This window comes from Physella acuta, unplaced genomic scaffold (genome assembly GCF_028476545.2).
Source record: "Physella acuta isolate Inbredline_101_S28 unplaced genomic scaffold, ASM2847654v3 ptg001508l, whole genome shotgun sequence".
NCBI lineage: Eukaryota > Metazoa > Mollusca > Gastropoda > Physidae > Physella > Physella acuta.
Genome location: NW_026733023.1, coordinates 85,551 through 103,128, shown reverse-complemented (window position 1 = coordinate 103,128; position 17,578 = coordinate 85,551). Strand labels below are relative to the sequence as shown.

Below are 17,578 nucleotides of genomic sequence, written 5' to 3'. Positions count from 1 at the left end.
TCTATGTAGGTTCAACATCCCAGCTGTACTATGTAGGTTCAACATCCCAGCTGTATGTAGGTTTAACATCCCAGCTGTATGTAGGTTCAACATCCCAGCTTTCCTATGTAGGTTCAACATCCCAGCTGTACTATGTAGGTTCAACATCCCAGCTGTATGTAGGTTTAACATCCCAGATGTATGTAGGTTCAACATCCCAGCTGTACTATGTAGGTTCAACATCCCAGCTGTCCTATGTAGGTTCAATATCCCAGCTGTCCTATGTAGGTTCAACATCCCAGCTGTATGTAGGTTTAACACCCCAGCTGTCCTATGTAGGTTCAACATCCCAGCTGTATGTAGGTTTAACATCCCAGCTATATGTAGGTTCAACATCCCAGCTGTCCCATGTAGGTTCAACTGCCCAGCTGTATGTAGGTTTAACATCCCAGCTGTATGTAGGTTCAACATCCCAGCTGTATGTAGGTTCAACATCCCAGCTGTACTATGTAGGTTCAACATCCCAGCTGTCTTATGTAGTTTCAATATCCCAGCTGTCCTATGTAGGTTCAATATCCCAGCTGTCCTATGTAGGTTCAACATCCCAGCTATATGTAGGTTCAACATCCCAGCTGTCCCATGTAGGTTCAACTGCCCAGCTGTATGTAGGTTTAACATCCCAGCTGTATGTAGGTTCAACATCCCAGCTGTATGTAGGTTCAACACCCCAGCTGTACTATGTAGGTTCAACATCCCAGCTGTCTTATGTAGTTTCAATATCCCAGCTGTCCTATGTAGGTTCAATATCCCAGCTGTCCTATGTAGGTTCAACATCCTAGCTGTATGTAGGTTCAACATCCCAGCTGTATGTAGGTTTAACATCCCAGCTGTCCCATGTAGGTTCAACTGCCCAGCTGTATGTAGGTTTAACATCCCAGCTGTATGTAGGTTCAACATCCCAGCTGTCCTATGTAGGTTCAACATCCCAGCTGTATGTAGGTTCAACATCCCAGCTGTCCCATGTAGGTTCAACTGCCCAGCTGTATGTAGGTTTAACATCCCAGCTGTATGTAGGTTCAACATCCCAGCTGTATGTAGGTTCAACATCCCAGCTGTACTATGTAGGTTCAACATCCCAGCTGTCTTATGTAGTTTTCAATATCCCAGCTGTCCTATGTAGGTTCAATATCCCAGCTGTCCTATGTAGGTTCAACATCCCAGCTGTATGTAGGTTCAACATCCCAGCTGTATGTAGGTTCAACATCCCAGCTGTATGTAGGTTTAACATACCAGCTGTATGTAGGTTCAACATCCCAGCTGTCCCATGTAGGTTTAACACCCCAGCTGTCCTATGTAGGTTCAACATCCCAGCTGTATGTAGGTTTAACACCCCAGCTGTCCTATGTAGGTTCAACATCCCAGCTGTATGTAGGTTTAACATCCCAGCTATATGTAGGTTCAACATCCCAGCTGTCCCGTGTAGGTTCAACTGCCCAGCTGTATGTAGGTTTAACATCCCAGCTGTATGTAGGTTCAACATCCCAGCTGTATGTAGGTTCAACATCCCAGCTGTACTATGTAGGTTCAACATCCCAGCTGTCTTATTTAGTTTCAATATCCCAGCTGTCCTATGTAGGTTCAATATCCCAGCTGTCCTATGTAGGTTCAACATCCCAGCTGTATGTAGGTTTAACACCCCAGCTGTCCTATGTAGGTTCAACATCCCAGGTATATGTAGGTTCAACATCCCAGCTGTCCCATGTAGGTTCAACAGCCCAGCTGTATGTAGGTTTAACATCCCAGCTGTATGTAGGTTCAACATCCCAGCTGTCCCATGTAGGTTCAACATCCCAGCTGTCCCATGTAAGTTCAACACCCCAGCTGTCCTCTGTAGGTTCAACATCCCAGCTGTATGTAGGTTCAACATCCCAGCTGTATGTAGGTTTAACATACCAGCTGTATGTAGGTTCAACATCCCAGCTGTCCCATGTAGGTTTAACATCCCAGCTGTCCCATGTAGGTTCAACATCCCAGCTGTATGTAGGTTTAACATCCCAGCTGTATGTAGGTTCAACACCCCAGCTTTCCTATGTAGGTTCAACATCCCAGCTGTCCTATGTAGGTTCAATATCCCAGCTGTCCTATGTAGGTTCAACATCCCAGCTGTATGTAGGTTTAACACCCCAGCTGTCCTATGTAGGTTCAACATCCCAGCTGTATGTAGGTTCAACATCCCAGCTGTATGTAGGTTCAACATCCCAGCTGTATGTAGGTTTAACATCCCAGCTGTATGTAGGTTCAACATCCCAGCTGTACCATGTAGGTTCAACATCCCAGCTGTCCCATGTAGGTTCAACATCTCAGCTGTCCCATGTAGGTTCAACATCCCAGCTGTATGTAGGTTCAACATCCCAGCTGTATGTAGGTTTAACATCCCAGCTGTATGTAGGTTTAACATCCCAGCTGTATGTAGGTTCAACATCCCAGCTGTATGTAGGTTCAACATCCTAGCTGTATGTAGGTTCAACATCCTAGCTGTATGTAGGTTCAACATCCCAGCTTTATGTAGGTTCAACATCCCAGCTGTATGTAGGTTTAACATCCCAGCTGTATGTAGGTTCAACATCCCAGCTGTAAGTAGGTTTAACATCCCACCTGTGTATTTCCTACTTTTGGGACAGGCGTGACATCCGCAACCACAAAAGACCGGAAGGGGGTCGAGGTGGGGTCGGGGTGAGATGAGGCTATTGTCATAAGATGGACGAATAAATATTAAATCATCGATTTTCTTAAGACGTCATAGTGGGCGGGTCACGGTGACCTGTCTACCAACATCACATAATGGGGAATTTCCGCACCATTGGTTTTAACAGGAGAATTCAGGGCTTACGGCATGGTAGGTAGATCTGTTAAATATATGCTGGGCTAGCATAGCCACCTCTATGCTGGGCAAGCATAGCCACATTTAAATAGGTTTATACACACACACACACACACACACACATATATATATATATATATATATATATATATATATATATATATATATATATATATATATATATAAATATATATATATATATATATATATATATATATATATATATATATATATATATAAAATATATATATATATATATATATATATATATATATATATATATATATATATATATATATATATATATATATATATATATATATATGATTGACTAGCATATTACCAAGTATGATCTCATATACAAGTGGAAAGCGTAGTCGACTATATATTTGGCGTGCTTAATCATATTGACACGAATCGCTCTGGATAGTGGCAAGAATGGTCAATTTAAACCTGTCAAGATTATCCAAATATGACAAAAACGGTCAGGTATAGAAACAGTTGTTTAAAATGTAACATTTAAACACGGCAAGAATTGCCAAATCTAATTAGGCAAAAAAAGGAATTACAATCGCCATTCATTACAACTAATAAAGCAGATGAAGTAGAGTTTATCTACTCCTAAGAAATGTATAAATTCGAGGCAGACGTTGATAACGTTCATCCCTACAGTCATTACACTTACTTATTATGTTACAAATATGACGCCCTCTGCAAAAAAAAAAGAAGAAGAAGAAGAAAAGAAAATAGAATTATGTCACGCTAATAGGATGATTACTCGATGTCATACAAACGAATGGTTAATGTCAAAATATGACGTCACCTGCAGACCAAAATACTAAAATGTGACTTCAACCACGTAAACACATGCCGTAAGAAACATACTTTTTTAAAAAATTCTCCCTCTTGAAGTGGTAATCGATTTCTTCAAATCATCCCAGGACTCAAGGCCATAATGACGTACACCCTGGGATCAAATTAAATTATCCTTCGTGCAAGAGCTGCTAATTCATCTGGCCTTTGAACATCATTTCAATAACTAGCCCTAATTAAATAAGTCTTGGGAAGATGGGAGAGATCAATATGGACGCTGAAAGATCTATGTGCTAGTAAAAGGCTGTCTGTCTACCAATAGTATAATAGTATGGGTTTATGTTTATTTCAATATACGTCAGTGTGTACGTATATGTACTTGTATGTATGCTTTGTATATGATTATACATATATTTCAAATTATATATATATATATATATATATATATATATATATATATACTGTGTATATATATATATATAAATACTGTATATATATATATATATATATATATATATATATGGGGTAGTAGGCCCTATATATCTTATGTATAATGAATATATATTATGTATATTGTAAATGTTTGAACTATGTTAAAGACTAACTCTCACACACATTTGTGTATGCTGATGTAATTAATTCTATTTCAAGATATAAGTATTTTAAAAAAAAAAAGAAAGAAGCATTGATTTTTTTTTCAGTAAACAAAATAATTTAATCACAGATAATTCCTTGCTCAACATCACATGCTAGGTGAGACTTGCAACCAGATCTAGAAACTTCTAAAACACTGGTGGGTGGACATATATACTCATCTAAATATAAAAAAAAATATAAAAATAAAATAACCAACCTGAAAATGCAAATGTGTAATTAAATGATGATTCAAGGAAGCATTGATGATTTTTCTTTTTCTTTTTTTTTTCTTCTGCTTTCTTTCTTTTTTCTTTTTTTTTTTTTAAATTTGGAAACGCTTCACGATTCTGCGTGTCATCTCTGCGCGAGGACCATGCTAATCTTCTCTGTATCGTTCCAATTTTGATTTTTTTTTTTAAAGCTTTCATTCTTTTCGTTTATTGTTTTTAACAGAGTTTCTTCCAGGCATCTCTTCGGGGGGGGGGGGGGGGGGGGGCTTGTTACCCCCCCCCCCCCCGAAAATTTTTTACCGCCCCCCCCGAACGAAATGAAATTTATATAATTTATATAAAAAATATATATACTTTTAACAGTGTTCGCCCCCCCCCCCAAAGAAAGTTTATCGCCCCCACCCCCCGAAAATTTCAAGTGCCCCCCCCCCCCCCCCGGAGAAAAAAGTCTGGAAGAAACACTGGTTTTTAATATACAAAATTATGCATTTAAAACCTTAGAAAACAAAAATAATGAACCAATTGAATTTCACATGAACAAGCATTGTTACATTTTAAAAAGCTAACAGATCATTAACTTCCAATACACAAACATATATTTTTTTAATTTATTTTTTATTTTTACCAATACACAAACATATACAATGCTCAAATATTTTTCCCCTTAAAATTAGTACAATGAAGCTCTATTATATTAGGCATGATGTTAATATTTTTTTTTATTTTTAGGAACCATTAGTTTCGTTATGTGCATATGTCTATCTAGTAGATTTTAAAATGCAAGGTTATAATTATAACCCCATCCACAACATAGGGAAAATATTATGAATTAATTACAGCTCAAATACAGAAAATTACAATTTATTACTAAAACATGTACATGACATAAAAGGCTAGACTTTAATTTGGAAATTTGGGTTTGGTGAGTAATATAAATTGGGATTTTGAAATTTTAATACACACAACAGGGTAACATCTTGATGCTTTATGAATTTGCATAACAAATTTTTCTAAAAAAACTGTACTTTTAAAATAATACTGACATATAATTTTCTCATACAAACAGGTATTTACAGACAAGGTTTTCATGGTGGATTGTTTTTAAGTCAATAAACATTAACAGAAATTAGATCAGAATTTTTTATTTTTTTTAAATTATTTCTGTTGACAAAAGAAATGTTTGCAAATTTCTTAAATATTGCAAAAACAAAATTATTCACATAAATTGTGTCATGAAAAACGTCTTATAAATTGCACATATACATAAAACCTAACAACAAAGAGAAGTGCACAACCTTTATTCATGTATCTGACAATATTGTTGTTGAATCTATTAATGTGGATTAGAATTTAGCAAAGCTTTCTTCAAGGGTATTGCTTAGATTTAGTTTTCAACCTTCACTTTTCTTGAGTACACTATCCCAATATATTCCTGTGTTTTACAATACCAAATGAACAGTGTTTCTTCCAGACTTTTTTCTCCGGGGGGGCACTTGAAATTTTCGGGGGGGGGGGCGGTAAACTTTCTTCGGCGGGGGGGGGGGGGCGGACACTGTTAAAAGTATATATTTTCTATATAAATTATATAAATTTCATTTCGTTCGGGGGGGGGCGGTAAAAATTTTTCGGGGGGGCTTCGCCCCCCCGAAGAGATGCCTGGAAGAAACTCTGCAAATGAACCTTCTTAGAAAGGTTACGAGAAATAAATTTCTATGAAACTAAAACGCATTTTTAATACATGTGTAAATTTACTTTCTTTATGGAATTGATTTTACATGTTCAAATGGTTTTTGTAAAACAATTTAATAGCTAAAAATTAAAATCAACAACAGTGAATATTTATCAGCAGCATACTTATTATTTAATCCCAACAATAAATAATTTTTTTTAAAAAGAACTATTATTTTTTTTATCTGGGTTTTAAGCTGATTCTTCTAAGTCGAGGAAATTTGTTAGTACCCATAAACAAATAATACAATCTTAATTTTGTACCAAATAATTTTAAAAATATAACTCCCTATAAGCATTTTGGTTTAAATTATCTAAACACTGGTAACAAAATATTCATTAATAAAACAATGTTGCAATTTAAAGGTTGGAAATAGCGGCTCTATATTAATTCACTTCTTTTCTCTATGTAAATCTGTGTTAATTTTAAAATCCTTTAACCTTTTATGGTAGTTAACTAGTGGAAAGAGAGGTAACAAACCTCATCAAAGTGATAGAACTACAAATTCAATCATACAGTTCAATTAAAGTGATTGACTAGAACATTACAAGTGTAGTTATTGTAAACACTACTTAACCCTCAGTTTTTTTTAATAAGTAGATTAATCAAACAAAAATTTTATAATAAAATATAAAAACACAACAAAGGAATTTTCATTTTAAAAAAATGCCAATTTTTCACACATCTTTGTTTGCTTTTCCAGTGCCTCACTAAGAATGCAAATTACAATAAGTAATACTTGACAAGAAATAAGTTAAGTAAATACAAGATATAAGCGTAATAACAAATCAGTATTTAGAATCGAAGGCCTGGAGATAATATAATATGGTTCAGTTTCTCTTCTTTAGCTCGACGTAAATGGCACAATGTTCTTTTTTCCATGAACTTTTTCAAAAACTCATCAACATCTATTTCTTTTTCCAAAAATTGCTCTGCTATAATTTCTGATTCTTCATCAGCTTCCATAACAGCTACTTTAAGATTTGATTGTATATGTAACGGATGGTATTGGTCAGACAATGTCATGTGGTGCTCACAGTGCTTCTCAAATTCTACTTTTAAATTTTCCAGTTCAATATTCTTTTCTTTTATACTTTGTTTAAGACTGTCAATATCAGGCTTTTTGGATAAGTTACTTTTTGCTAAATGAACACAAGCTGAGGAAAGCTCTTCTAGTTGTTGAGTAAATTTTATCAATTCTTGTGACTTTTGGACCATCTCTGTTATTTTTTCTTCATCACTCATCAGTTCCTCAAGCTCAAATAGTTTCATATCCTTCAGAGCTGGGAACTCTGACAATATGTTTGTTATTTGTGAGTGCCCAAGTGTCAACTGATCCAATCCCAGGTCACCCACAGTCCCTTGATTTCTTCGAGGGGGGAGGGGTGGTGGAATTACTGAAAGCCGACTACCAGGGTAAGGACATAGTGTATAATTTGGTGATGCGACTGAAGAGCCAACAGTAGGGATACTGCAGGGGCGTAGCGAGGGGGGGGGGGGGGCGGGGGGAGCGGACCGCACCGGGTGACACCATTTAGGGGGGGGGGGGGTGACACCAAGGCAAAAAAAATAGCAAAATATATAGAGAAAAACTTGAGGGGGGTGCAAATCGAAAGTTTGAGGGGGGTTCAAATCGAAAACTTGAGGGGGGGGGGGTGCAAATCGAAAACTTGAGGGGGGGATGGTGCAAATCGCAAGTTTGAGGGGGGGGGGGTTGCAAATCGAAAACTTGAAAGTTTGTCCCCGGGAAGGGTCGCAACGCCTCTGGGGGGGGGGGGCGGTGACACCATTAAGTGCCGCACCGGGTGACACCCGACCTCGCTACACCACTGAGATACTGGACCCTAAATTGTAATGCTGGGGTAGAATAACCGGTGGTGTCTTTTTGGATTACTCTAGCACATTCTGTACAGCAAGCCCGAAATGCATGGAAAAATTGTTAATACTGTTGCACCCCACAACTTTCATCTGTGTGTCTACCCATGGATGTGTGACAGCAGGCTGTACAGTGAGTACAGGTTTGTCACTAGGACAGGGGTCGGCAACCTTTTGAGACGGAAGAGCCAAAAGTTACAATTTACAACATTACCCGGTTTTTAAAGAGCCACTAACATTTTTATGTCAATAGTATATTTGTTTAGTATATATATATATATATATATATATATATATATATATATATATATATATATATATATATATATATATATATATATATATATATATATATATATATATAATCCTAAACAAATATCATTATATATATATATATATATATATATATATATATATATATATATATATATATATATATATATATATATATATATATATATATATATATATACATATAATCTAAAATAAATAGCTTTGAATATATGATATAATCTCATTTAAATTTGTGTTGAGAGGATCTACTATGTAAGTCAGAGTACTTGCATTTGTTTTGAATTACTCAAATCTCTCGGTGAAAACATCCTTCATTTTGTTTATATTAATGCTGAAGTGATTGAATAGTAATATTGGTTCATAACGATATTTTTTTAATAGATTTTTTCGTAATTAAGTAATTTACCGCTCACCATGTATTCAACAAGAAAACGGTTTTTTTTTTCGAAACAAACCACTTCTTCAAGCAAGACATAAGCTGGGTTTTTCTTTCAGTTTTTCACTTAGCTGGTTTTTTTTCTTTGTGATGACCAATATGATGTTGAATGTTTCAATTCGGAATGGACAATGTAATATGAAGTACATTGAGATAGGGAGTAGCTAAATATTCTAATAGAATAGTGAATGTTTATATCTATTGTTATATCGTTTATTACCAAGTGTTGCAGACTAATATTTTTATTAATTTTGAAAATAAAATAAAATAGTTATTAATATTTGTGCATGGAGCTGAAGAGCCGCAACTGGACACCAAAAGAGCCGCATGCGGCTCGCGAGCCGCAGGTTGCCGACCCCTGCACTAGGAAAATGTGATGGCAAGTTAATCAAAATAGAGAGATTTGTTGAACCTTGTTTAACGTTGACTCTGTATTCTTGGTCTCTTAGTATTTCTACAGCCCCAATTTTCTTAAGACTTTCCACTTGCTTCGACTTTTGAGCTTGAAGATTGGCAGCTGATGATCCTTTTTTTTTACTAATATTACATGGTCGATTCATGATCATTCAGATTTAGCCAGTCACTCCTTTAAGTAATTAAAAAAAGTCTAGTGACAATTTTAGCGCAATTTCCTTATGTTATCTAAAAATAGCTCTGTCGTAGCGTAAATCAAGAGCAGGGTTAGTAAAACCATTGGTTAGTTATTAAAACGTTTTTTATTTTATTTTTTTCAGTATTTTACATGTTTTATTTACAATAGAGTAACATGACTAAAAACCATTGCGCGCCTAGCTACCGAACGTGATGTCGCAGCCATTGAACGTGATGGCGCAGCTATTGAACGTGATGACGCGTGTGGTGTGGTTTCATAAAATGCCTACTAATTCGGTCCAAATTTTAATTAATTCAAAAAAAATTTTGTGACCAAACGAAAGGATATTTTTGAAAACTTTCTTCGGCAATATTGTTCTAAATTATGGCAGGAATCGATTGGTACATGTTTCAAGTCGCTAAGTGGTCTGGTTGCCGAGATATGGGCCAAATACTGAATTTTTTCGAGGTTTTTTGGCTTTTCCGGGAAATCCATGAAAGAAACCCGGAATTTTTATGGCCTATGTTCATCCTCGTAACTTGCTTAACATAATTGTTTTTGTAACTAGTCATCGATATTGCTTCGTTGAGGAGGAGATACGACTTAAAGCTGCGGACACACATCCATACATTCATCCATCCATCCATCCAGAAATGACGGGTTAATAAACGCAATTCTCCAGAATGGAAATAGCGCTAAAAAGTAAACCAACTTTCAACAACTGCTTGCCTAGCAATGCGAAATTTCAGCCTTAAAGTGTCTACAAATCAAAATTTAAAAATAGCTACGGTCTTTTTATTTAAACTAGAACCAAAGGATATTTGATTTAAGCAATAAAACAAAAACCATTTGTGTCAAACCACAACATTATATGATATAAAAGCTTACTAAGAAATAAATAATCCTCCTGATTTTCATTGTCTTTTACTATTGACTTTCTCAGTATTCTTTGTCCCTTTTTGGTAATACAGTAATTGGTTATTTCCCTTTACTGTCAAGTCATTAACAAATAATTAGCTAGCGAATATTTTTTTTAATTGCATTATTTCAAAACTTATTTAACATTTTTCTAACAACATATTTTAATGTTTTATAAATATTATATATATATATATATATATATATATATATATATATATATATATATATATATATATATATATATATATATATATATATATATATATATATAAAGAAAGAGAAGGGGGGGGGGTAGAGAATGTGGGAGTAAAAATCCCTTTTCGAACCTGACGGTTCATGGGGCAAGTGAAGTAGAGTTCGCCTGTTTCTGTGACTTTGGGATATGTCAACTCTATGCCCACCCGCTTGTTTCCCTAACGTAAGTTATGTACCTATCACACCTGGGTGGACTCAGGAACATCCTACTGACATGAACACGGATTCGAACTCGTGACTTTTGGGTTAGCAGTCTAGCGCTCTACCACGCTTTATATACAACACATTGAATATTATAATTTGTGTGTGCGAAGGCAATGAATAAATATTTCATCTAATCTGCATGTTTGTATTGAACCTATCAGGTATCCTTTTCTACCACATGGTTTGGGGGTTGGGGTTGGGGGGGGATGTCATAATGTCCAATAAAGAAGGAAGGTGAAATTAGACAAATTATGTCATTATAAATGTGAGTCTCTATTTATCTGAATTAATCACCCTAATGTTCAGTTCTGCTAGAAGTTTGGTATTTTTTTCCTTAATAAAGGTAATTGTTTGTTTTCTCAATATTAAGCAGTTTGTTTATATGATACAACGTCATTTTGTTCTCGATAATAAGTAATTAATTTGTATGATAAAAAATTGTGGGGGTTTTCGATACTAATCCGTTTTATATTGATGCTAGGTGGTTTCAATACTAAGTAGGTGTTTTTTTTTCAAATTTCTATTTCTTTCTCAACACTAAAGCAGCTAGTTTTTTTTTACTCTTCTCCGATTTTCTTTTTTAATGTAATATTGAAGGGAACATACTTGAATATTCAAGTATTATATGTCAACATGTTAGGCGCAATATCGCCTGTTGACTCCGACTCTTTTCTTTCTAGACTTACTTCCACTGCTTTTGTCCAGCCAACAAGAATATGTTAAGGCAGCACTTGTTTTCACTCCTAGATGTGTTGATGTCCACAGCATCTGCCGGGGGGTTCGAACTTAGGACTATTCTAGTCAGCGATCATGCGCCCTCCTTCCCGACCATGCCGTCCCCTCCTGAACGATAAATTATACTTTTCTTTCCTCATTACCTAGTTTTTGTTTTTTATCGATATTTTTTAATATCTCCAATGCCAAGTATTACCTTTTCTAACTACAAAGTCTTTGTTTTTACAAGGTGTTACCAAGGTACTACTCCCCCCGCCCCCTCCAACCACTACACTGACCTTAGATTTGGTTGCCAGTGTCAAACCCTATTCCTCTAATCCAATTTGAGCCCATTAGCCAAAAAGTAGAAAATTACTTTATTTTTTTCCAAGGACGCACTTTGGTTATTTATCCACCACGTTTTTTGTTATTTACAAACAAAAATGTAATACTTAAAAGTCGGCCAATTGACTTATTCCTTGAACGTTTCTAAATCCGGATTTTTTTTCTCCCTAACAAAATCTCGTTTGGAAAATTTGGCCATCTTAATTTGTACATCGGTCGCGGTAGCGGAAATGAAAATTTTGGTTATTTTGGCTTCCTCGGCCAGCGAAGTCTATTTTTACACCGGCCAGCGCGCAGGTGGAAAAAAAGGGGGATCACCCCCTAGTTGTGACAGCGAGTTCTTCCGCATTAGCTCCCTTCTCTTTTATTCATGACTGGAGGTTGAGGCCAGTGTTAATGACGTCATTCGTGTCCCCAATGGAAGTGGCTGAGGCAATATTGGTGGAGCTGTTTCAGTGTTGTTGGGGGGGGGGGGGGGGGGCTATGGGGAACACGATTTTGTAACGGCTGGTCGAATACAGGCCACAGGGAGATCGTAGACAAGTCGTAGGCAGGCTGCAGACAGGTGATAGGTAAACCACAGGTTGACTCAAGGCAGGTGATAGACAGGTAGAAACGTCGTGGGCAAGAAACAGCCAGGTGATAGGTAAACCACAGGCTGACCCAAGACAGGTGATAGACAGGTAGACAGGTCGTAGGCAGGCAACAGCCAGGTGTTAGGTAGACCACAGGCTGACCCAATGCAGGTGATAGACAGGTGACAGACAGGTTGTAGGAAGGCAACAGCCAGGTGTTAGGTAGACCATAGGCTGACCCAAGGCAGGTGACAGAGAGGTCGTAGGCAGGTAACAGCCAGATGTTAGGTAGACCATAGGCATATCCAGGGCAGGTGATAGACAGGTGATAGACAGGTCTTAGGCAGGCAACAGCCAGGTGTTAGGTAGACCACAGGCTGATCCAGGGCACGTAGCCGGTTTCTTTCATGCATCGCTTCGAGGATGGTAGGGCTTGTAAACTGCTAACTGGGTGTCGAGTCTGTAGGGAGTCCCTGAGTCCACCCAGACAGTGTTTCTTCCAGACTTTTTTTCTCCGGGGGGCACTTGAACTTTTCGAGATGGCGTACTAAAATTTCAGGGGGGGGGGGCGGACACTGTTAAAAGTATATATATTTTTTCTGTATAAATTCCATTTCGGTCGACCTTAGGGGAGGGCTCCCCCCCCCCCCCCCCCCCCCCCAAAGAAACTCTGGAAGAAACTCTGCACCCAGATTTGATGAGGATCGTTATGGGAACAAAGGCGGCTGGGCATAGAGCTGACCACACCCCATCCCCCTTATGTATATCGAAGTAAACTGAAACACATGAACTAAAACACAAATCCTACCCTTTCCCCTACCAAACTTACCTAGACCTAGACCTAAGACAATTGTGCAGGTAAAGACTTTAAATTCGTGTAACCCCTGAGCACCACGGAAGTCTATTTTTGCCGAGTCAACTTACGATTGTCAACCAATCGCATTCAGCCGACAATGGAATGGTTGAAATAAGTCAATAACATACACACACACACAATGGAATGGTTGAGATAAGTCAATAACACACACACACACACACACTCACTCACAAAACAGTTTTCCGATTCATACTCGTTCATTCAATACACGGGGAAGAAAAGGTTCATTGCGACATGGGGTGGGGGTGGGTGTTAAGACTTCGCACGGCACTAGATGGAAAGGGGGGGGGGGGGGATTGCAACATTTCATATGACGCGTGGGCGGTCATTATGTAAGGTTTTATGACTAATTTAAAGCTAACGTTGAAGACATTTTTATGACTTCACAAATTTGGCCGGTGACTTGAGTTAAATGACTTCAGATCCGTGGTGTATATATTTATATAATCTATTATTAACGATAGGGCCAACTAGTGACTATTATACCAGTCGCAAAGATTAGAACGAAGGTTAAAATTATTTTGATACTAATGGCATTAGTTATTAAACTGGTGTTGAAACATTTGTTGGTTAAAAAAAAGTTTGACTGGTCATTTTTATATTCACGTTAAAAAACTTATTGATATAGATGGTGAGGTTCCGTTAAGGTAATATGGTGAGGTTCTGCAAGGTAATTAATTCCATAAGCTAGTCATTGTGATGTCATTAAGTCAGCCTACATTTATTTTACATCGTAAAAATAGTTCCTAAAAATTATGCGGTTAGATTTTAACGATGTCAAGTTATAAATGTCAAGGAAAAAAATGTCACAAAAAATAAATAGCACAAACATATGGCAGTGAAGGAAAACAATGGCGACACAAAAATAGTGCTAACAAAATTCATGGTACCAAACTTAATGGTAACACAATTCATGGTACCAAACTTAATGGCAACAATATTAATGTTATCAAACATAATTTGAACAAACTTGATGGTACAAAACACAAAGTGAACAAACTTAATGGCAACAAAATTAATGGTACCAAACTTAATGGCAACAAAATTAATGGTACCAAACTTAATGGCAACAAAATTAATGGTACCAAACTTAATGGCAACAAAATTAATGGTACCAAACTTAATGGCAACAAAATTAATGGTACCAAACTTAATGGCAACAAAATTAATGGTACCAAACTTAATGGCAACAAAATTAATGGTACCAAACTTAATGGCAACAAAATTAATAGTACCAAACTTAATGGCAAGAAAATTAATGGTACCAAACTTAATGGCAACAAAAATAATGGTACCAAACATAATGTGAACAAACTTAATGTTACCAAACATAATGTGAACAAACTTAATGTTACCAAACATAATGTGAACAAACTTAATGTTACCAAACATAATGTGAACAAACTTAATGTTACCAAACATAGTGTACATAATGTGAACAAACTTAATGTTACCAAACATAATATGAACAAACTTAATGTTACCAAACATAATGTGAACAAACTTAATGTTACCAAACATAATGTGAACAAACTTAATGTTACCAAACATAATGTGAACGAAATTAATGGTACCAAACATAATGTGAACAAAAACGGCATTAAATATGCCGAAAGATTGCCTAACGTATAATGGAACGACGAAATAACGACAGCCAAAAAATATAATGGCACCGTTTTATTCCGAGCAAACAAATAACTCTCTTGTAGGAATGAGCCCACGCAGTTCAGCTCCGTGTCAGGTCGCTGTGAATAACGGTTCCAGTAGGTGACGGGGGACGCGGTTAATTAGGGGAGGGGAGGGAGGTAATTGTTGGGGGGGGGGGGGATAAATGTTAGCCAGGTCTGGGATGGTTGAAATATTTTGGCGAGGTGTGGGATAGTGAGGTGTGGTATGGTGAGGTGTGGGGTGGGATGGTTGTGTGGGATGGTGAGGTGTGGGATGGTTGTGTGGGATGATGAGGTGTGGGATGGTGAGGTGTGGGATGGTTGTGTTGGTGAGGTGTGGGATGGTGAGGTGTGGGATGGTGAGATGTGGGATGGTTGTGTGGGATGGTGAGGTGTGGTATGGTTGTGTGTGATGAGGTGTGTGATGGTTGTGTGGGGTGGTGAGGTGTGGTATGGTTGTGTGGGATGGTGAGGTGTGGTATGGTTGTGTGGGATGGTGTGGGATGGTGAGGTGTGGGATGGGATGGTGAGGTGTGGGATGGTGAGGTGTGGGATGGGATGGTGAGGTGTGGCATGGTGAGGTGTGGGATGGTTGTGTGGGATGGTGAGGTGTGGGATGGTGAGGTGTGGGATGGTGAGGTGTGGGATTATTGTGTAGTATGGTGTGGTGTGGGGTGGTGAGGTGTGGGATTATTGTGTAGTATGGTGAGGTGTGGGGTGGTTGTGTAGTATGGTGAGGTGTGGGATGGTTGTATCGAGATGGAGAGTTGTGGGATGGTTGTGTGTGATGGTGGTGTGGGATGGTGAGGTGTGGGATGGTTGTGTTGGTGAGATGTGGAATGGTTGTGTTGGTGAGGCGTGTAATGGTTGTGTGTGATGGTGAGGTGTGGAATGGTGAGGTGCGGGATGGTTGTTAGGTTGGTGAGGTGTGGGATGGTTGTGTGGGATGGCAAGGCATTGAGATAACCTTTCAGTGGTGGGGATGTCATATTAAAAAGCAAAGCTGAAAAGCGGAGCTGTCTATGTAAAGTTGAAAAGTTAATTCTGTGAGCATATGACTCTGTAAAGTTCAAAGGTCAAACCTCACAGCCAAGATGCCAATGTAAACAGCCGAGACGAGAAAACAGTTTCCGGAAATCGATTTTGTTTAATCAAGCAAGCCATGTTGGCAAATATAATGATCCGTGGATCGATACCACGGCTGAATGATTTAGATGTCGACAGGGTTAGTGGGAGCTTTCTTCTGCTCAGATTAAATAATATGGCGGTGTTGGAGCGGTGTTTATCTGGCGACGTTAGGTTAGGTCCAGGTTAGATTATTGCTGTGGTAGCAGGAAGAGCAGGCAGTTACTGCCACTTCGATATGAAAAGAGTGACTGTAAAAATACCCGCTTGACACAAAACAAATGTGGGTTCTGAGATCTTACCTATCTCAGAAATAATCGGGCTCCGGGTGCCTCCAGGGCTTTCGCATGTCTCATAACTAAATGGGGGTCCTCCAATATGCTTATTTTATGAGAAAATTGCTTATTGAAAGTCTCGAGTTCGGATCGTGGGATGTCTCAGCTCCCTACATAATGAGTGGGTACTGGACTGACATTAGGGAATGTAAAGGCAGTTAGATGCTGACCACACTATCTCTTCATATGGTTAGGTTACAGACAGATCAATATCTCATCAGTTCTATGAATCACCAAGTTTGAAAGGGTAACTCGAATACATCTCGCAAAAAAAATGGGGATCTCACATATCACATAAATAAATGGTATCATTGAACAAAGGCTATGAAAGCAAATTCAGAAAGAAAAGCAGTTGAAATGAAATTATGTTAGACAAAATTTCTTCCAATAAGAAAATTAAGAATCAGTGGAGCGTTGCTGAGTCCACCCAGCTCTGATGGGTACCTAACTTTAGTTAGGAAAACAAAGGCGGCTGGGCATAGGGCTGACCATACTTTCCCTTCAAACGCCAAGGCATCTGAAGCAGATGAACTCTACTTCATCTGCCCCATGTTTCTTGGGCACAAACGGGAAATGATGATGATGATGATGATGAATACATTTAAGGATGAAAAAGAAAGAAAATGGTATTAAAAACGGGGCTCGCTAACATCTCGTTAAAAATGGGGCTCTAAAAACATCAGAAATAAATGGGGGTCTCATGATACATATAGGTCTATATCAGAAATAAATGGGACCATCAAATATCCAATAAAAATGGGGCTCTAAAAACTTCAAAAATTATTTGGGACTCAAAAAAATTGGTCTGTCAAATATCTCAGAAATAAATCACGTAATTCTCAGCCAAATGGAAGCATATCTGAGAAAGAAATTGGGCTTTCCTGTCTAAAACAGTGTTATAAAGCTAAAAAAACTTGTTCTGTTGGGAGAGTGATTTATTACTCTGATATTTTAATAGTGTAAGACAACATAAAATATTTTAAGCCAGGTGTACTGCAAGTTCAAAATTAAAAACTTTCAGACTAACCAAAAAAATTATTTTGATTTTTAGAATTTTGTTTCTTGGTAAAAAATCTAACATTGAGCACCAACAAC

General features: G+C 37.6%; 1 protein-coding gene and 1 pseudogene across 1 annotated transcript; both read right to left on the bottom strand.

Annotated features, from left to right (window-relative positions):
* Positions 1 to 4,632: 4,632 nt before the first annotated feature.
* LOC131928491 (uncharacterized) lies at positions 4,633 to 4,730 on the bottom strand (annotated as a pseudogene).
* Positions 4,731 to 6,331: 1,601 nt separating this feature from the next.
* LOC131928489 (vacuolar protein sorting-associated protein 37A-like) lies at positions 6,332 to 9,433 on the bottom strand. The gene is made up of 2 exons (XM_059284553.1): positions 9,286 to 9,433; positions 6,332 to 7,665 (listed from the first exon to the last, which is right to left on the bottom strand). Exons 1-2 carry the CDS (start codon positions 9,431 to 9,433, stop codon positions 7,064 to 7,066), a joined length of 750 nt encoding a protein of 249 aa, XP_059140536.1. The 3' UTR covers positions 6,332 to 7,063.
* Positions 9,434 to 17,578: the final 8,145 nt, after the last annotated feature.